The following is a 22,514-nucleotide window of genomic DNA, read 5'->3' on the forward strand; positions in this document are numbered from 1 at the left end:
ACGATTCTACATTCGATGGATATATATATATATATTTTTTTTATTTGGTTTAATTTACTCAACGATTCGATCCTGTTAGCGAAAATGGAAAATTGCAAAATTGGAAAATGACGTTTCACTGAACATTTTCGTTAAACTGATATGTAACACGAATTTATTGAATAAGATTGAAATTTCGTAATTTGTACAGGTATTAATTTTCGAGTTTGTCGAATTTATTGATATTTTGATTATTTCGAGAAAAAATGTAGTTAACACTTTCTGACAGAGACCACACGTGTCTGTTTTCGTTGTGACGGTGAGAAAGCATTAAGATGCAAAAAGTCTGCGTTTTTATAATAATTTCGAATGATAAATGGGTGATCAATGGTCCCGGCGACAGTGCTCGTTTTTGCACAATTAAAAGTCGTATGTTGGAACCTTGAGCGACGCGCTCGTTGCCTGTGCTGCCTAATGAAATTTAACTGTGCTTGTTAAGGCTGATTCTATCGGTCTTGGACTTATCGCTAACTGTTATTACACGACCCTGTCTACATCGAGTCGTTCCATGCTTTTTCTTTCTTTTTTTCTTTCGATTAGATCAACAAGCTTATTAAAAAATTCTTCGACTTCCTCAAAAATTAATCAATCTCTTTTTTCCATTGTACAGTTATTTCATTTTGCAATCGAAGCTTTTAATTTATTCCTTCATATTGTTGATTCTATATAAATGAAACGGAAAATATTTTTATTTGTCGATTTTTTTAAATATAAATTCATGACGCGTTTGAAACGTGGACCACTTTATCGATCCTGCTCTGAAACAAATAAGAGGAAATAGTTTAAACGCGCACCGGCCACGTCTGCGAATTTGATCAGCGTTTTAAAATAGAAAAGCTGCAATGGCCTGGTTCTCTGTTTATTTCTCTTGATCGTGGAAAGCTTGAAAACTGTTCGTACAACAATACTGCGTCGAATTATTAACACGTTGAACGACACGTGGGCTACTGATGGAAATAGTAATCCTTAAAGAATCAACACGGAGAGCCGTTGACCAACTGCTCGATTTCCATTAGTTCCTTCCCATTCCCGCAAAATTATCTCATCCGTTACATCACTCTCGCGAACTTCTCGCCACGAAATGTTATCAACGTCTATAATTATTATCAAAACTATAATTACGAAAGTGAGCCGGGTCATGACAAGTTCCATAAGGCGGAAAGGACGCAAACTTTTTTTAGATTTATTTCGAATGAATTTCTGGATAGATACGCGAGTGATTTTCCTTGGGGATTAATCGAGTCGACGAGCGTTCAAATGATGCCAGCTCGACACGCGACTTATTGTTAGAGACATTTCGAGTGGACGTTTGCCAGTTTAAATCGCGAATATCGACGGTGCGTCGGTGGATCGAGGGGAAAGTTTTAGAGGAGAATGGCGTTGTTTTCCGGCGGCGGCGGTGGTACCGGCGGCGGAAGTGGGCCGCCATCGAGCAAACCGGAAGAGGACACTCCCTCGTCGCTACCCTCCAGGCAACGCAGCTTGAAGGATCGACTGAGGGAAGGCATCACCGGAGGATTCGCTTGGCAGTGAGTATCCGACATCCGGTTCCTCCCTGTCTATCTCTAGTTACGAATAATCGCTACACTCGAGGAATTTGGACCACTTATTGTTAGAGTTCTTGAGGAGTGAAAATATTTAACATTTATTATTTTTGAAAAAAAAAAGAATTATTTGTAAAATTCCTCTCTGCTAGAGAATTGAAAATAATTCTTTTTGGGTACTTTGAAGTAATTAAAATTTTTAATTGAACGTTCCTCCGGTAGAAGAAGTAATTTAAAAGATGTTTAACGTATGCTTCGGCAAAGGGAAGATTCTTTTTAATTGGAGGAATTAACTTGGGAATGATCGAGATGCATTTGAACGCGGGAATGTAATAGAACGCGGTGCAACGGAATCCAATATCGTTCGATTTAATTAGTAGACAGCAATGATTCAAGTGTTATCTTCGAGCCAATGTTTCTACCAAGTCAGTACGAAGCGTAATCAGTAGATGGCAGCCGTGGTTGGTATAGCTGGCTCAGTCAGTTTCTCAAGATACTTTCGAATCAACAGGCTTCGATAGATCGCGTATCGTTCGCATAAATGCTACCGCTTTAAATTTAAACTATGATTTCAACAACTTGATTTGCGAATATAATTTTTTGCAATTATCCTATCTTTTTTGTTAGTTTGTTTACATGTTTTGTTAGTTTAAGTCTCGATCGACCCGGACACCGCTGTTCAAGGATTAAATCAGATTTTAATTTTGCTTGGAATTTAAAGAGGGCACGGTTGCTTTGTTCTATCAATACTCTAATTAAATCGCGACTAATCGATACGTCATTAACAGTCGCGTTTTCCCAACCTCCTATAGAAATTGATCCACTAAATTACCGTAGCCATTGAGATGCTTAATTTATTATCAACGGTGCCAAAAATCGGCCAGCTGATCGCGAAACAATCTTCTTTGTCCGATGATAAATGCGATCGTTACTCGGCTTCTTTGTGACCAACATTGAATTCCGTTGTTTTTCCTATTAATTCGTTAAATTTATGGCACTTTGCTTAGGTTTCTGCAGTTGGCATAAATAATCCAATCAATGATAGTTCAGTAAATTTGGAAGCGCTGTTCAGTTATTTCATTCGTAATCAAATCAGAATTCTCTCTGAAAATCATCATTTTAATCACATTAATAATAAAAGTATAATAATTTAGAAAGAAAATACAGTGGTACGCCCTTAATCCGGTCCTGATTAGGATGTATACCAAATCAACCTTTCCCATATGAAATAATGTAAAAATTTCCGCGCCAACGTTTAGGCCATCAAACTTTTTTAGAAACGGGTCGGATTGAAATTTTTCAAAACATGGAGGCCGAACGAAAAATATAACATATGGGTCGGACAAGCATACATAATCGTAGGAAGAAACCGGTGGACAAAATGGGTAGGGCAACATTGGGGCAACGTGAGAGACGTTCCTGTACCTGCAAGTCTTATACCAAATCACAATAGAACAATAGGAGAATCGTCGCCGTGTATTCACAACCAAATCATATAATTTTATAAAATTAATATTTCTTATATAAAATATTTCTAAATAAAAGTTGGGGGCCGGATGAAAATCTTTGGAAGGCCTGATCCGGCTTGCGGGCCGTGATTTGATGACCGCTGGAGGAGGTCCGCCACGGTCCTCCTTCCTTAAGGGGCTATACCAGTGTGACCGCTCTAAAATTAGGTGATTTTCGAGAATTTTTTTTTTAAAGAAATATTACATCAAATGTTTTTAAACTTTAGGGATGTATTTAGTTACAAGTCGTATATCTATAATAATTTTTTGGTACAAAAATAATAAATAACACGCGACTTATACGCTATCTTCCAGGGCTCCAAAAAAACAGTTGCTCCACTGCTGCAGTGATTACCGCCGTCTGAGTGCTTAAAATGAAAAATGACAAAGACGCTGTTAAACTAGAAGGTATTCTCCGTACCATAAACTAGGATTTTTGAAAAATATCAAAATCTGACGAAATGGCGAAGTTTTGAAGAAAAGTTTGGAATTTAGCCTGAAAAAATCGTAGTTTTTTTAATGCCAAATTGACATTTTTCATCCAATCAAAAAAATCCTATTTCATGGCATCGCAAAACATGTACTGAACACGCTGAAAAAGTTACGAGTCGATGCAATAATTTGTATTCGAGTTAGAGCTGCAGCAAATTTGAGAAAAACGCTACCCATCGGCGGTAAGCGCGTTTCTGACATGCCAGCAGTTACTCTTTAGAACGTTGCCATTCCTAAACTATTTGAGATTCGACCTTAAAATTTTAATGTGATATTCTAGGGAGTATAAACTTTCAAAAATTGCAAGAAATAACAAATCGATTTTTATGATTTGGTATAGCCCCTTAAGGCTGGTTCAGACGTGGCTAGTAGTTTAGTCGAGTGGCGAGTAGTGTAGTGTATGGACACTAGAGTTTAGTCGAGTAGTTTAGTAAAACGGTTTAGTCGAGTCGATCCGTTTCATTGGATTTTTCTGGTCGAGTAGGCTTCCCCCACCACTAACTAGGTTTCCGAACAGACCTGTCCGGACCCATTTCTTTAGTCAAGCGATATATCTTGTACTCTCGATTTCCAAAGCTCAACTGTACTAGTCCGGACACTTTTCTATGTGCTAAACGGTTTAGTAGCAAGTAGCTACTCCCCACTCGACTAAATTACTAGCCGTGTCTGAACCAGCCTTTACAGCGTCATTTTCCTCAGGAGGACCGCTTTAGGGAAATGACGAACGTGCGCAGAGGGACGAGAACCCCGGACGTCACCATTTTTCCTGGGGAAGCTTGATTTGTTCGCGATAATGTACATCATTACACCAATTAGCAAGCGATTAGATGCACCGTAAAAGGTGTCTTAATTCTCTCATTAGCGGTGTGACTCAGCTGGTAGATCGATTTTCAACAAGCCTGCACAGGTAGCTCGGCTAATCCACGTGTGATCGCTAAATTTGGTCACTTTGCATTATCGTTCATTTCAGGTATAAGTAGCTATTGTTGATATGATCGTAATCGTGTTTCCCATAAACTGAAAGAGAAAGTTATTAAACAGCCATCACCTATATAGCAGTCGTTGACCCACCATAGCAGAGCGACTTGTTTCTTCGTGTGACCCTGACTCTGGACGGTAAATTATTGACCAGAGATTCGGGTCAATTTCGGTCTCGTAAATTATCTAGCGCTCGAGTTTCTGTCTTTCTTTTCGGTCTCAATGTATTACCGACTAATTTGCCGTATATGTACTTCCCGTAGGTTGGGACATTTTTGTCCAACACAGAATAGAATTACCCACATTCAGAACATCGTTGTTTTATTTGTAAAATAGAGACATTCATTTTCAAAAATGTTGTAAATCTTCCTGCATACAAATTGGGAAATTGAAAAGGGGTGGACTTGAATCGAAGGATCTTCAGCTATGTAGGGATTTAGGTTTCGAACTTGTTCGAAAGAGAATTCTAAAAATATTCTTTGTCGAACACAACAGAAGGATCGATCGTAGATACAGGTGCCGCTTTGTTCGTGGGATCCGTTTCAACTGAAAAATAAGTCCTAGATTCGCGGTGTAACGATGATCAAGGCCACGCAATGTATCGAACACCGATACGAAAGAGCTGCCTTCTGGGCCGTACGGAAACAAAAGATGCATCCTTTCCATTGTATGCAGAGACGGTTGCATGCATGCATTTATACGCCCCCTGACTGTTCATCAGATACAGTTGGGTAAAATTCCTCTAGGCATGTGTATCCACCACTTTGTCTGAATATGTGTACCTCTATGTACGCAAAGGGTAGTTACAATCCTTAAACATGTTTCTAGTACATTGTTTGAACTGTATACAATTCGGATAGGATTTGAGAAACCTGATACTGGTGACTTGGGATCCTCCTGAAACTCGATACAAATGATTCCCTAATCCAAGGGACATTGATATGTATGTCTCTGGGTCTATGGAATCGATTACAGATAACCCTGATAGTATAGGTAACACGGAATTCGTGATACTCGATACAAAGGAACTTCCAGAATCTTGGGATTCGATATGGGCGATTTCAGATTAGTGGGGCACTATTCATACCATCCTGTGGATGCAGGATTTTAGGGTGCTTGGAGTCCTAGGTTTTTTTTTTAGTTTTGGAATATTTAGGGTGATTGGGACTTGAAATTTAAAAATCTTAGACTAAAAGTTTTAGACACTCGTATGCTGTTCCTTCGTACAGAACATCCGAAGCTTCCGTCCGTGTATAGGCTCCATTACACGCCACCTTTCATACAAGTTCGACGATAGTTGGAAATCGAGTCGCAAGTTTCTGTTTAAAGTCAACACTCGAACCCTGAAATCTTCATTGTTCCCCACTTTCGTTGCAATCTAGGAAGTGGTTAAAAGCGCACACGGATACCTTCCAGGACGACGAAACTAGGTCATCGGATAATTATTCCATCCTAAACGGCGCGTCGCGTCGAGCCGTGTGTCTCTCGTTCGTCCACACCGTGTGTTTGTTTCGAATCGATACTCGTCATTTCGGATCCATTGCATTGTCGTTGCCGCGTCCGTTCGAATCGGACGGAAACGATGGTGGCCGTCACCTTCGAACGAAATGACGTCGATATTCACCATACCGTGGTTTGTGTGCGTGCGTAGGTCTGTCTGTGACACAATTTGAGAAACTACACGGTTTATACACCGTGTATCCCTTGCTCTATATTCTGTGCGGCCGATGTATCGATACATACACGGCCTCCTGGCCGTCGTAACATATTGAGATCAATACTCCAACACGCTCGAGTGACGGAAAATTAACTGATTTTCCGGGCCAGCAAAATATTTCTGATGGAAATTCTTTCTTTTCATTAACGATGCTGTGTACAAACATTTTGTTTTTATCATTTTCATCGAGATTGAAATCGAGATGGAGAAAAGTGGAAAATGGGTTTAGTATTTCTAAGGGTGACGTTAATTTGATAAAATTAATGATTCTTCGGGTATCGAAGGAATTACGTAGTCGGGTAACGTAGAACGGTATTTAAATGGGTCAAGAGTGGGTCAGCGTTCGTCGAGCGTAGTGGTGCGAAGTACAGTAGAACGTAGGGACTCGTTTCAATCGGTTCTCGACGTTCCATTTGCAGCCAACAATGGCGGTATGGTCAGCTCTTAAAGATTGAAAGGGGGGTCCTCGAAGATTGGAAGGTTCGTCGCGACGATCGAACTCGCGTTTACGAGCGTCATGAGGAAAGGAGAAAAAGTTGCTTTCAATGGAGAAGACGAAGTCGATGGCGAAATTAGGGCTGACGTTCATGGTTCACCGTGGACCCAGCCAGCGTGGAATCGAGCTTCTTTTAACGGAATCGAGATAAAGTTGGACGCCTCGCGGGGCTGCCACGGGAGTCGAGAGAAATTTCTTGATTAAATTATCGGAGGCATGCCGAGCTCGGGGCTACCTTCTGGCTGGAGTTACCTTCGGAGATCGATCGACCTGGCTAGTTAAACTTTAGTTGGCCAGCTTCCCAATTATTCTGACACGGCAGACTAACACGCGAATTTATAATAATAATTCTATACCTTTCTGCTAATTACCACATTAGAAACTTTGGTTAATTATTGCGGAGAGAATATTATTTTTCCTACATTAATTTTAATTATTATATCATTAAAATTATTATGTTAAGAATTCCTCTTTCCCCTAAATCGTTATCTTCCTTAGGGAAGCCTAGTTTGATCGCGAGTGAAAGGATTAAAGGTAGAAGTCATAGATGCAACCCTCTTCGATGCTCTCGCGTGGCAAATAATAAATCTCTTTCATTCGGCTGTCAGCTTTGTTTCCGGAAGAATATGACGAGGGATGGACGCGGCACCGGGGCGAAGGGGGAGGGTTGGGGGATTGAATTCAGAGGAAGTCTTGACTCGAGATACGAGTCCGCCTGTGCCATTAGTCGGATACACTCTGTCTCTTCAAAAAATGTCCCGGTGCGAGGTCATTGGGTAAATGGGTCAAGTAGATGTGCCAGAGTACTTAGCGTGTACTTAAGAATGCAGATTGCAACGAGAGAGACTGCTTGCGACTGTGCGCGTGTAAGTACTCATTTATAAATTATGCGCGCGCGTAAGCACTCTTTTCAAACGGTATCCCAGCTGTTGGACGGACGTTTAATTAATTACAAGAGGGATACGTACACGTACCTTTTAGTCGGGCAAATGTTTACCGTTGTCAACAACCTCGTCATCGCGTTGACCTTAACGCCTGCGCCTCTCTGTTCACCAATTTCCTCGATACTATTTTCATCACACTTTTTTTGCCGGCTACAATTTGGAAAGCTTCGACGAATACAGAGATCGACCGTGTGGTAATCCGATTGATTTTTCGTGGACGAAGATATAAATATGACGAGAGGCAGGGCGTTCACTTTCGCCGCTTTAGCTCGCCGCGAGTCGAGTGGCTGAAATATAATCTTGACGAGGCGAAACTACGATGATTCAATGTCAAGATTCGGAGGCCGGCCACGTTTCGATTCGGGTCAATGACGAAAAGGAAATAATCGCTTCCCGTCCCTTTGATCGACCACGGTGTTAACATCGCTTCCTGTTTGCGAAAGAGTCTCACTCAGTTTCGTAGCCGCCACGCTGTGAAATTTCGAGTTATCTCAAAGCGGATCGGTTTAATTGCAGAAAACAACAAGCTAAGCTTTATTCGCGAACGTTGTTCTCTTTTATGAAAGAAGAAAAAAGAAAAGATTTATTTTTGGATCAGTATGGGTGTGGTTTCTGTGAAAAATTTCATCGCTACAATCATAAGGATATTTTCAATTAATTTTTATATGAATTATCTTGATTGTTTTCTAATCTTCTTTCATTTACGTCTGAACACGTCTTCCATTCCCGATAATCCTTTCACAACATCTGTGCCCACCGATGTAATATCGAACCAGCCCTCCTACCAAGCTGAGGTGGAGACCGGTGTCAGCATTGAAGGCACGTTTCCATGAGCAGGACGGAATTAATTAACCAGTCTTAAGCGAGGCTTTTAAAAAAAACACGTTACACAATCTTCTTAATATTCGCTGCACTTCAAACGTACAGTGTATCCCTTCTATCGGGCGTTCCATGGCATGTGTGAAACACGTGGGTAATTAGCTTTATTCGATTCTTTTGATCAACGGTGTTTATGCTGGTGTCATCTGGATTTGAAAATTTATCGTTCGGTGCAATTGGAATATTTTAAAATCCAAGAATCCTGGAAGCCTTGGAAGGTTTTGAAATCTTTGGATCCTTGAATTCTGGAACTGCTGGACCTTTGGATCCATGGACTCTAGGGTTCTAGGGTTCTAGGGTTCTAGGTTCTGACTTTAGGACTCTCTAGGCCCTTAGATCCATGGACTCTGGGGTTCTAGGTCTCTTTGGGTCCTTGAATTCTGAGACTGCTGGACCTTTGGATCCATGGGCTCTAGGGGTCTAGGGCTGTTTGGACCCTTGGATCCATGGATTCTTGGGTTCTGGGACTGTTTGGACCCTTGGATCCATGGACTCTGGGGTTTTAGGGCTCTTTGGACCCTCGGATCCATGGATCCTTGGACTCTAGGACTCTCTAGGCCCTTAGATCCATGGACTCTAGGGTTCTAGGGCTCTTTGGATCCTTGAATTCTGGGACTGCTGGACCTTTGGATCCATGGGCTCTAGGGGTCTAGGGCTGTTTGGACCCTTGGATCCATGGATTCTTGGGTTCTGGGACTGTTTGGACCCTTGGATCCATGGACTCTGGGGTTTTAGGGCTCTTTGGACCCTCGGATCCATGGATCCTTGGACTCTAGGACTCTCCAGGTCCTTAGATCCATGGACTCTGAGGTTCTAGGGCCCTTTGGATCCTTGGCCACTGGGACTTTTTAAAGCCTTGGATCCATGGGCCCTTAAATTCTTTGGCCGTGGATTCTTTAGACTCTTGCACTCTTTGGATCCATGGAATCTCGAGACCCTTGAGGTGTACGTTTTGATTGACGTTAGCTGTTCTTCTAACCGGGTGTTTACAGTGGTATTAATAGTCCCGTTGGTAACTTCGATCGCCGTTGCGTAACGCGTTCCGCGCACGGAACGAATAACGATCGGCCACGATTAGATTAATTGGACGCATTAAACGAGTTTAAACTCTATTTTAGAACGTCTTTCTGGTTCGTAACTCGCGCGTAATCCCGCGTTTGTAGAACCATGCCCGCCCAATGTCCGCGCCCGTTTCAGCTCTCATGAGTTCTCGCGAAATAATTCGCGCGTTACGTAAAATCCCCCATTCATAGGAATAATCGCGATACAACCACTTGGAATTTCTCCCCAATCCGGAAACGATATTCACAGTTTCTGACTGACTTTCTCTGATGATTAGATGCCGGATGTTTACCGTGTTTCGTAATAAATCCAGGAATTGAAAAAGAGCATAGAAAACGATATAAAATATATGCGATATAGACACTAAAATAATAATTTTGATTCTGTAAATCGTAGATTCTCGAACTCTTTCGAGTCAACAACTCGATTCACAACAGTTTTTGAAGTTTCAGATAAACGCTATGCAAGTCATAAACGCAACGACCACGTATAGACACGATAAACGTGGTTGATAAGATGAAAAAAAAAATTACGTGGGCGATATAATGAATTCAACGAACGGGCAACGATAAAAATGTTAGCCGAAGGTAACGTGTTCGTTAACCTGTCTGCTTGATGCACGTGACGAGTGCTTCCTTATCGCGTTTCTTTATGTTCTCCGTTATCTATGGGTATTACGACTGTCGTCTTGAACGAAACGGGACGAAAAAGAGAAGAGAAAACAGGGTCGTTCGTTCCACTCGTGTGTTTATAGTCTACGTTTTACGATTCCGTACCATAAAGCGCTCTAGTGCTTCGTATCGTGCAGCCTCTAACTTTCATATTATAAAAGTATTCTTGTTTGGTTCCTAGAGTCAGTGGAGTTTGGGACCCTTAGATCCTTGGAATCTTGGATTCTTGGACTCGTGAGTCCATGGATTCTAGGATCTTTGGACTCTTGGATTCTAGGACCCTCGGGTTCCTGGATTCTGGAACTCTTGGATCCTTGGATCCTTAGACTCTTGGGTCCTTGGATTTTTGAATTCTAGGATTCTTGGATTCTTGAACCTTTGGATCCTTGAATTCTGCGACTCCTAGATCATTGGATTCTTAGACTCTTGGGTCCTTGGATTTTTGAATTCTAGGATTCCTGGATTCTGGAATCCTTGGATCCTTAGACTCTTGGGTCTTTGGATTTTTGAATTCTAGGATTCTTGGATTCTTGAACCTTTGGATCCTTGAATTCTGGGACTCCTAGATCATTGTATTCTTAGACTCTTGGGTCCTTGGATTTTTGAATTCTAGGATTCCTGGATTCTGGAACTCTTGAATCCTTGGATCCTTAGACTCTTAGGTCCTTGGATTTTTGAATTCTAGGATTTTAGGATTGTTGGATTCTTGAACCTTTGGATCCTTGAATTCTGGGACTCCTAGATCATTGAATTCTTAGACTCTTGGGTCCTTGGATTTTTGAATTCTAGGATTCCTGGATCCATAGACTCTTGGGTCCTTGAATTTTTAGATTCTTGTATTCTTGAATCATTGATTCCTTGATTTCTGGGACTCTTGGATCATTGAATTCTTGGATTCTTGAATCCTTGCACACGTGAACCCTTGAATCCATAAATCCTTAGATCCAGTATAGAACATGTTCCATTTAGACACGCGAGACACCTTATTCCAGCTGCACCATTCAGGGGTTAATAACCCTATGGCGAAGTTAAGCCGTCATAACGGTAGAGATAAGGGGTAATCATCTCATTAATCCCCGTCTGTCTGAACCATAAAATGCAACAGCAGAATTGTTGGTTACAAACTTCTTGCGATAATACGAGTCAAAGTTTCATGCAACCAGTCGGCGTCAGTTGATGACCAACCGCTAAGATTAACATCCTTTTTCTCCTGTAACGCATTTTGAGCGAGTTTCACGACAAAGATGAATGATCAAAGACACGAAGGTCATCTTTATCACGGCCCGTAGGGACAGACCAACGAGACTCGAGGATTCGGCTCAAGGCCTGGCGGTACTTGCCCCATTCTTTCCTTTTCTTTGTTGTTATTAACTTTCGAAACATAACTCGTGCGACCTTTGCTTTTCGTATGCGTCCTTCTGATGGCAATTCACCTGTCCAACAAGGGCGGGCTTTCAAGTACCTCAACTACCTGTTAAATTATTTTTTTCAAAAATTAAATTTCTATGAAATTCTGAGTTCCTTGAAGTAGCGTTTCACTGGAAGGAATAAACGATAAGAGGAGGAAGACATATATTTGACAGTTTACGACGTACGTTGATTTTAAATAAACAAGAATATAACGAATGACACCGTTGAAAACCAGTTAATCTTTTGGGAAATATCGTGGTAGGTTTGTTTGACTTCACTCTGACCGTAACGCTGTCAACAGTTTCGAGTTTGATTCATTGGAAGTGTTAGACTTATTTACTAGCGGAGTCATCAACAACCGCTATCATCGTTCACAAGAAAGGCCGAATATTCGAAATATTCTATGATGCCCGGTTTCCTTCCATATCTCGATATTGAATACAGGAAATGGGATATCACTTAAATATATTCAATTAAAGATTACAAAAGCTAAGAATAACTCGAGAACGGGAAAATAGGGCTATTTAAGCATAGAGGAAAAAAATGGAGAGTTTGGAAATAACAGTGGAAATTGGTGACCAGTTAAAGATTCGGATGAGACAGGAATGAATAAAAGGAAATACTTGAGTGTATAACATGTTGGATAACCAACGCCACTAATCGTAACACAAACACTATAGATTCATCCTCAGCCAAACATTCTAACCTAACCTTTACTCATCCTGCATTTCGTTTCTTTCCTTAGTCACAGTGTTCCTTGACATCACCCCTATTCCTGATTCATCCTGCACTTCCTACTCTGACCATCGTCCCTATTCCTCACTCATCCTGCACTTTGTACCTTTCCGTAGTCACACTGTTCCTTAACCATCATCCCTACCACTATCCAATTTCCACCAATAGTATATAAAAAGCTTACAGAGCTTTATCAGAGCAGATTTCAGGGCTGTAGTTCCGAATCAAGATGAAATTTGGAGGGTTGGTTGGGAGCAGGTAGACGACCCCAAATATAAAGTGGTATCTTCGGCTTCCTATTAGTTTCCGAGATATTAATTAAAAACTTTCGTACAATACATAGAATTTTTCCTATACAGACCGTTTTCGCTGTAGCAATCGTTATCGTGAAGTGTCGAACAGCCGTACACACCATAGCAATATCGTCTTCCGTTTCTATAGGGTGTACCATGTAAAATCCATTTTTTTAGTTACATTACGTTATGTTTTATATTGTATTACTAATTCTCAAGGAATTAAACACATTTGATTTATACGTAGGTTAGATTAGGCTAGATAAATTGCAACGCTGCAACGGTCGTCGTATCTCCAAAGTTTTGAATAGGACACCCTATAGATAGTCAGATTGGAACCCTCGCTGTGTCAGCGGCTGTTCGGCACTTGACGATGTCAGCTTACTACAGCGAAGACGATTGTGTTAGTTACGTCTGTATAGGAAAAATTCTATGTATTGTACGAAAGTTTTTAATTAATATCTCGGAAACTAATAAGAAGCCGAAGATACCATTTTATATTTGGGGTCCCCTCCCCCTTAAAATTTCATCTTGATCGGCGACCGGTCGTATTCGGAACTTCATCCGATTTCAGTACCTACTAGTCGAGTGCGCATTTCATAATAAACGTTTCTAAGTAAGAGTATTCTCTACGTGTTGTTTAATTCCTTGGAATCCAACAAACAGTTCTATAGGTACTTGCAAAAAAAAAAATAAAAAACACATATACTGATCGAATTGAGTAACCTTCTCCTTTTTCGAAGTCGGTTAAAAATTAGTTGTTCAGTTGTTGTCGTTAAATGTTTAATTCGTTGGAAGATAAAATTTCCGTAATTTGCTTACCGTTATCGTAATCTTTGAATAACCTAATTATGAACATGTTTCCTTATCATTATCGTATAATTATCAAGATCATTATTCTGTCGCGTGGGTGGTTTGACAAGTTGCTCGTTCACGCGTAAAATAAGGCTTGGAAATAATATAAGATGGTATTCGAAGGCCCAACAGAATCTCTCGACTTCCAGATCCCACAAAATAATTCTTCAGGTGCGAAGTCTCATAAAATTTAAGGGATCCATGGGACCCAGATAACTCATACGGTCCACAGATTCCACAAAATTTGCGATCTTGGACAGTCCTTCTGATGCGTCCAATTCAAAGAAAATGAATCACGTTCAGGAAAACTGCGTGTATCGCGTGAGCCACATGAAAGAACCCGCGTAGCCACGCTATATGTTGGAAAGTGTCTGACGCGTGCGAAATGTGCCAGGGTCACGAATTGGCGCGAGGCCCAGTTCCGTTGGGATTTCGAAACACGGTTCAGAGACCAGAGATACCCGCCACTCGTAATTCTCCGTCTCGGTAATTGGCCAAAATACGACGACGACGATAATAACCCCATTGTACAGTTTCTGAACACTCTTATTTTCCTTCGATTCAAGTTTTCTTATTCGCCAGACATTGCACTTGTCAACCACGATGTTGTATTCGATAGAAAGAAACATCAGAGGAAACGATGGCTTATCTTCGTTTAAAGTAAAATTGTTATTTCCCGGGGATCTTAAGTGAATTTATCGTGACAGTTAAAGGAAATCTAACTTCGTCTCCATCGGTAAATAAATGGTCGACGAAGTGCGTCATATTCGTATGTAGCTATTCTTGATGAAATCGATCAACTCTGCTTTTCCTATCGATTATACTTAGCCGGTTTTCCATAAATACGTGCGCAGAATTCTAACAGAGGAAGCGGCCACCTTTTATAAATTGTATTGATGATTCAGTCACATTGAAAATCCATTAAACGTAGGCTCTTTGATGAAAAACACAGATGGGTGAAAAATATTACAACAATGGTTTAGAATTCATCTTTGAGTTGTAAGAAGCAAGAAACACAAAGCAGGAAATAAATAGGGGTGTTTATTTGTCATTAGGGGTGAGCGGGTCCTTGGGTCGAGTCGGAACGGGTCGGATCCTGGGCAGGTATCTACACACCCTTATTTCGAAAAAGGGAGAAAAATTAGGGTTGAGTTGTAGGAAAACAATGGTACTTCCATTTTCAGTGGTTGTACGTATTGTCATGATTGCAGAGACAAAAAAGGGGCGAGTCGAAAAGTATGCAGAAATTAGGTCAGCGAGTCCACTGATTCGAGATGAAACGAACAACGCTAGACTACCCAATTTCTATTTCCCTAATGAAAGGATACGTTGATAAATCTTCTGCTATTCTGACGCTATGGTTATTCCAAAAGGTCGATAATAAAAGTTTCAAGAATTAAATTTTCTTAGGAATGAGAGATGAGTATAAAAAAAGAAGTCCTTTCTTGAATTGCCAACAATTTATATTTACGTTCAATCTTCTCGTTCGCCGTTTATTTTCCGAATAACTATGAAAGAAATAGCTGAACGAAGTGAAGCGACGAGTAAAGCAGAATGATCCTGTGTCTTCTTTCGATTTACGGTGTCACGTGAAAACGGGTGACGCAGCGAAACTATGGCAGCTTTTACGAGCAGATTACTTTATATAGGAACGTTCATTGTTCCCGGTTTGATCTTCAACGGTTCGCGGCGAGAAGCTTGAGACGTTTAATGAAAATATGCTTCCGTCGATGGGAAAATTGAACTTCTCTTGGAAAATAAACGATAGATACTTGCCTAGAAATTTCATTTAACATAGTTACCGAGTTTCTACCGACTGAAGTGAACATAGTTCACATTAGTTGTTTCGCCTTGTTTGGAACTAAATAGTTAAAGGGCTAAGCCCTTAACTCGTTACCCAGTTCCGTCGATGTCCACTCCAAATCGCATAAGATTAACGTGCCAAAAGTTTTCTGTACAACACACTACAATAGAATAATTTTCCCTTACATTGTCTGAAGGATTATCAAACAAATGAATCATCAAGTTTTCACCGATTCGTATTTATTATGCGAATGATTAAAAGGAGTTAAAAAGGAAAATACCAGTCTGTATGGAGATAGAAAAGAATCCTGATTGGAGGCTGTAGATGAAATAGAAAAATTCAGGTTGAAGCTTGTTAGCGCGGATAGCAGCGACCGTGAGGAATATAGGTCAGTGGCATATTATGTCGTTCGTTCATATACATAAGGTTGTCACTTCATCATTCATTTTCTCGTCTCGTACGCGTTCGTTCAACGAGTCAGATTTCTCTCTGGCTGTTCTCGCGTTACCTCGCGACGATTCAGCATTTTCTCGCGACCCATGGCTTGGTCAGAGCACCGGATATCCGGGGGCAACAGCTTTTGGCATGTTTGCACGCCTGGCGGATTTCGTGGTCACCGTGAAATAAAAACCGGCTGAACTATACTTTGGGCCACACAAAATTATTCACTCTTTTTTATATATTCTAATAGTACTCGACGAGAGAAATTCAAAAATATAAGTTTCAACTCTAGGGGACCATCTATTCAAAAGTTATTGCGTTTTTAGAGAATGTTCAGGTTAGTTTGACGCCATATTGAATTCTACCCAGAATCCTCTCCGTGGACCAATTAGATTGCAGATAGAAATCAATATGGCGCCGATTTAATCTAAAAAACGTTGTCCTACGTACGCATAATATTTGAACGAATGGATTCTTAAAGTTAAAACTTGTATTTTTTGAATTTCCAGAACGTTAAATTATAATCAAGGTGGCACCTTAATGAGTTTAATCAAGGTTAATCAAATACGCGAGAATGATTAATTAAAATAATTAAGAGAAGATTGACCGCTGAGACAAGGACAATGTTAATTTAATTATAATTAATTTCCGGATTTTTATATTATTCGTTTAAATATCATTTTAACAGTGTACGAAATTGAAAATTATTGATTCTATAAAACAGTGGAACATTACTCGTTCCAGGGTGATCAAAGAATTATCTGTTCAGCTGTACCAATCTGTCTTATCACTCTGTTGAAAAAAAAGAATGAAGAATGATATCAGGAATAACGTAAGTCGCATTGATTACGCGTTAATTAAGAGCACCCTCGTTACAGACTAAAAACATTGGCGATAAGAATTAACAAATAATGTTGGATGTCACGTAGACACTATGTTAATTCTTAGTATTCGCGTTAGACAGAAGCGTAACGAAGATCCCACAAATAGAAAGTTAAGATAAGCGAGAAAAGTACGTGTCAGAAAAAGCACGTAAGCTATTGAAAATCTGTAATCTTTTAGTTTATCAGCTCCGTTAACAAAATAACGAAGGTAAATTTAATTGCAAAGTTCATGATTTTCAATTTTAAACGTTTATATAAATTTCTGTTGTCAATTATGGAAGGAAAGGTATTTTCAGGAAGCCTCTGATTCTCGTAAGAAAGCCAAGCGAATTTACGGTCAGGTATAACGGAAGCATCCGACGGTGAAAGCGGAAGTCATGGAACCTCCACTTTTTTCTCCCGTTGTTTCCCGTCATGTGTTCGCGCATAAATACGTACGTGACCGTAGCCACGTTATTACGTTGCTTTTAGACGGTGAAGTGCGTCGGTTTCACCGGCGTTTCAGCAGAATCCAGACAAACTGTGCTGGCAAATAAATAAGCGAAAAAGCAAGTTGCGTAAGGCGTCACGACACGCGTTTAATTAATCATTCTTATTTCACGAGTTTCTTGGTATAATACGAAATTATTTTGAAACATTTCAAATTCCGATAACGTGTTTTACCTTTCGAAGAAAGCGAGAACTGTTTTACTTACGGTAGACACTCGTTATATTGCCGTGTGAGCGATTTGATATTCTCTCGGATGCCATTTCCAAATAAGAGCTTCGAAGTTTGAAATCGAGAGTCTACTATATTTTAAAGGGATTCAGAAACAGTTTCGAAGCAAGCGTGTCAAGACTATCGAATGAATTATGCTTCGATGCTTAAAGGAAGGAAGTAAGATGAAAAAGGAGGAAAGGGTCGAGGGAAAAAGAGGGATTTCGAAATGTCGCGAACGAGATCAAGCTACAGACGTGATCCACTTGACGCGAGACCTTCAGTTCCAGGCTTCGAGGGTCGCGAACAGATCCGCCAAGGCCCGCTGTTACCCTTTATGAATTTTAATTTTCGCCTAGCTAAATCTTCGCACAAGAGTTTGCTCGCGGCTCGACCCACTAAACTTGCTCTGTATATACTCGAACGTAGGTAAAATGAGGCATAAATAAAAGAATAATATGCACAGTTTAAGCTAAGTTCCGGAATTTTAAGTATAACCAAGTCTGGAAGTAGGGTGCTGGGTTACTTGGTATCTATAGGGAAACATGTTGCATCGATAGGAGAAAAAATTTCGTTAGTTTGGCAAAATAATAATTAGGAGTGTTAGATACCATAACTCAGAGTGAAAAATACCGTACGTCGCCGACTTTCCGGATGGATCCTTAATGTCTACAGAGAAAAATTTCCAAGTTCCCATTTTGCCACTGTTTTTAGAGAATGTTCAGGTTAGTTTGACACCATATTGAATTCTACCCAGAATCCTCTCCGTGGACCAATTAGATTGCAGATAGAAATATCTGAAGTGCCAAAGCACATAAGCTAAGTCACACCGTCACGCTGATCCAAATCGTTGAAGGAATTCGAGTCTACGAATCCTTTTCGTAGGCTCTCGAAACCGTTCGAAAAATATCGGAACGACCTATATACGGGACGACATCATGCTCCAGTTCCCAGTGCAAAAGTGTGTCACGGTACGTCCACCGAAAATAGTTTTACACTGTTGTTGCTGCTTTGTCCTAGTCAGCCAAATATTCGACGCCTCGAGGCTTAGGCTGCTTCTTCGAGCAGACGTTTCAAGGAGAATCCGTTTCGAAACTCGTCCACGTGACGATGAAACTCATGATTTATTTCGGTGGAAAAGGATTTTCCTCCCATCGAAACGTTTACTGTTTAACATTACTTGTTCTCCATTTCCTTGTTCACTTGTTCTTCGTTCTGAGTCAACCAAGACCAGCATCCTTAATTTTGTTAAGTGGAAACGTTGTCCTTGTCTGCAAGCAATCGCATTCCAATGCGCTTATGCACTCGTAAAATCCAGGAGTTCGTTCCACCGCACCAGCCCGGTTCGAGGCAGACGATCTTATAAAAATTTATTTTGGATTTTATCGTCATCTTCATCCTCTCGCTTTAATCCCACCGACCATTATCGTTCCATTTCTTCAATCCACCGTTCTATGAGATTCGTGAGCATCGTGGTGGCAATGTTCATTCGATCCTGTCTCGTTTTGGTATCGATGAAAGAGGCGATGACGGGTTGCATTGGATCGTAATCCTAAATTACTATGGATTTTATATCTTTCAGTTGAATTAGGGGTAGTCGATATTATGACTCGGGCAGTTCGACACAATTCATAAAAATATTCTAATTTCTTTGTATTATATTTTAAGCGCAACAATTGAAATTAATTATGCAGTTTGGGCTGTGTTTCCGAATGGCCTCATCGAACTTAAGTTCGGTGTATGCGCAGTATCGAATAGCGCATGCGCCGTATCGAATAGCGCATGCGCAGTATTGAATAGCGCATGCGCAGTATCGAATAGCGTATATGTAGTCCCAAAATTGTACAAAAATTTCTTACCACGATATCTCAAAAACGGTAAGACATCCAGCTCTGAAACCAATTTTAATCGGTTTCTGGTAGTCAATTTAGGTTACATACCGAACCAGAGTTCTCAATTTTGGTGGGGTCATTCGGAAACTTATCCTGCAATTTGATTGAAGAAAAGGAAAAGTGCATCTGCATTTTTTAAGTGCTTCGTTGCACTTATGAAAAAAGTGAAGTCATGATATAATCTTCAACACAGTCTGTGTACATTACACTTTGTATTTACAGTATCGACTTCGCTTATCGATTTTCCGGTACTGATCTCGATGATTTCCCCTCATTGTTGTTCGCTCGAATCGTCCAAGCACAATAAGCGCGAGCCCACGTTTACGAGTTGCATTTGGACGTTAACGAGGTACACGGAATCGCAGACGATTTCTGCAATTTAACGAGCATTCTAAATTCACCCGGCTATCGTCCGCGGGATCTAATTTTAAATCGAATGAAAATGCTCGCCTCTCGTACCGTTTCGAATCCGCACCGTTCCCGGTGCGGGGTGCGTTTGTTTTCGAAGCTTTGATGCCTGCGTTGCGTCGATCGCGTGTACTCGCGATATTTCACGGCTCGCCAACTTTCTGTGATCCGATTGTTGGATAAACGAGCGACGGATTGTGAACTCTGCTTTCCGTCCAGAACCGATCGTTACTTGTTCAAAGAGAATCAATAATATGCAAACTTGGATTATCTTTCTTGGAAGCCGGATATTGGCGATTTTGTTATAACAATCTGACGTTGGAGTATTATTGCAGATGGAATTATTTCAAGTACTAGGAGAATACTGTAGAGAGGAATTAGATAGGAATGGAAGCTTTAAAATGTAAGAGAAATTTAGGGGTTGCAGATTTAAAAATTTCTCATTATTTATTCCATAATTAGTGTTAAGTTTCTGGGCTATCCGAGCATCCGATCGGGTCGGGTCAGGCAGGACCCCGAACTCGAGCCCTGAAATTCCAGGTACCCTAACAGATTTATCTGCCGGACGAGTATTTTTCGAGTACCCGCACACCCTTATAATAATTTGGATTACTTCAGTTTCCTCCAAGCTCAAATGCAAAAGTTCTCTCTGCCTTTGAAAGTTTCACCATTTTTCTTACCTTGTTCCATCTTTCCTCTTCATGCTTCTATTGTTTCATCGGCACCACCAAAGAACGCTCGAGTTTTTTTACACGGGCTTCCGGGAATTCTATTTATAGTAAGACACACCTGAATGAACGATTGAGGTGCGCGTGTCTGGCTGCTGCTTGTGGAACAGGTTCCATGGCGTCTTCTACAGGCGTCGCCTAATCGTGCATGCAAGAAAGGCCTCCGCGTTGACCAGCCCGGCCAATGGGTTTTTGTCCATGGTCATCGAGACTGGGATCGGCGAGGAACGCGTCAGCAGGCATTTCATTGGCAACGATTAAGGAAAGGTATCTTCACGAAACTCGTTGCTGAAATAACAGGGTACATTGGAAGCAACTGCTTTTTACTCCTCCTTGCGTCCAGGTATCTGACTTATTTTCCCTTCTTTCGGGGTTGTTACATCATCAACTTTTTTCGGACTACTTTTACCAATTTTAATCTATTTTGGGGCTCTGGACATTCCTAACTTTATAGTGGTTCAATTGAATTGAAGGAAATGCTGCGTGCCCATGTATTTTTTAAACTCAGAGGAATTTTGTGAATGATTTTAACTGTTTAAAAGTAGATATAGTAAACTAACAAAATCAGTAAAAATAATTCACAAATTTGATCGGAAAGTTTGGTAAAAACGAACTTACTTTAACATGGGGTCTTATGGGAAAAAGTATTGTACATTCAATATATCTAAGAAACAGAGATGGAAGATTGTACAGTTTTTATATATGTTAAACTACATGTTATTCTCTTTAAAATGACATAAAATTCAAGCTTCGGTCGTGACGGGAAGTTTGTCAAAAATCGAAAAATATTTATTAATACAATCACACCTCTATAAACGGGTCCTCTAATTTAAGGACAATACAGGTAAAAATATAGACAACGATGTAATATACTTTTTTATATCTTTTTATGAATCGTTGAGTTTGCAACATCTCGAAATTGTAGAATTAGTATTTAGATGATGAACTCAAGTCAATATGAATTTTCTGAAACAGATCAAGATGATGGTTTGCTTTCACAAAAGATTCATGAGAATCTCAAGTTCTCCGAACGGAGGAAAATAAATTTCCTCTATCGTGTAGGAACTTTTCCCAATATCCATATCTCACGCCGTTCGACAGTATATTTTGATCACTTTATCTACTACAATCTTAGCATAGCAAAACGCTATTCTATATTGAAATATTCCTAGGTTCCCTTCTAGTCTGCGAATCACGTCTACAACCCTTTGCTTTTACTTTTACCGTGTTTACATTCCAACGAGACTTTCATTTTTCTTCTTTCCACTGTTTATTCAATCCTTCTTCTTTCTCTGTCACGAAGAGGATAGTCACTCGTTGGCCTTGAGCCTCTAAAATCTTTGACCTCTCCGTGACGGAGGAAGACTCGTCTCGACGGGATGTAACTTGGAAAATTCACTACAAATATTGCAATTCTTTCTTTCGTTTTATTTTTATTTTCTTATCGGTTCATGTCAGGGAGGTAGTCGTAACACGTTGTACCTACTTGTTACACCGATTACTATTGTTAATATTCGGCGAACGAACTCGACGAGCTAATGAATATTTCCACGAAGTGTGAACGAACTTCCGTTAGAAGAACACTACCGAAATGTACGATTGATTTCGTTTCGTCTTTATCTATTCTGTAGCTAATAGTAGGTACAAGTAGTCTTAGGAGAATACTAATGGGAAATATTACTCAAGTAGAGGGAGACTGTTTCTCCTTGAAATATAGTATTGAAATGTTAAGGGACACGTGGTTTAGTTTATTAATTATCATTAAGTACTAAGAGCACACCTTTAGTCCACTCCTTCTCCTCTACAACCCCGTGAAATTTTTAGTCGCGTTGAAAAATTCGAAAGCTAAACTGACCGCCGAGCCCATGCGGAACATACACAGTTGCGAGACAGTCGCCAGGACACTCAGGCGTCGCGACGGGGCCCGACACTACGGCGACAGGGCATCGTAAAACAATCAAGAGTCCTCGAGCTTACCACGAAGGGCGAAAGGACTTCCCAGGCTCGGAATGAGCATTCTTTTCAGAACCTTCGTCT

The 22,514-nt window shown here is 40.4% G+C and overlaps 1 protein-coding gene across 4 annotated transcripts in view; it reads left to right on the forward strand.

Moving 5' to 3' along the window:
- Positions 1 to 22,514, forward strand: part of mtd (TLD domain-containing protein mustard) — a 125,679-nt gene that overhangs the window by 20,559 nt on the left and 82,606 nt on the right. The window contains exon 2 of one of the 4 annotated variants that reach the window (XM_034320947.2): positions 1,248 to 1,568. The exons of 2 other annotated variants lie outside the window; for them this stretch is intronic. In XM_034320947.2, the coding sequence (XP_034176838.2) occupies positions 1,414 to 1,568 (155 nt within the window). In that variant the 5' untranslated portion in view covers positions 1,248 to 1,413. Of the gene's footprint in view, positions 1 to 1,247; positions 1,569 to 22,514 lie in introns of those variants that run through there. One more of the 4 variants, XM_034320946.2, reaches the window with a different exon arrangement.

Source organism: Osmia lignaria, chromosome 12 (genome assembly GCF_051020975.1).
Source record: "Osmia lignaria lignaria isolate PbOS001 chromosome 12, iyOsmLign1, whole genome shotgun sequence".
NCBI lineage: Eukaryota > Metazoa > Arthropoda > Insecta > Hymenoptera > Megachilidae > Osmia > Osmia lignaria.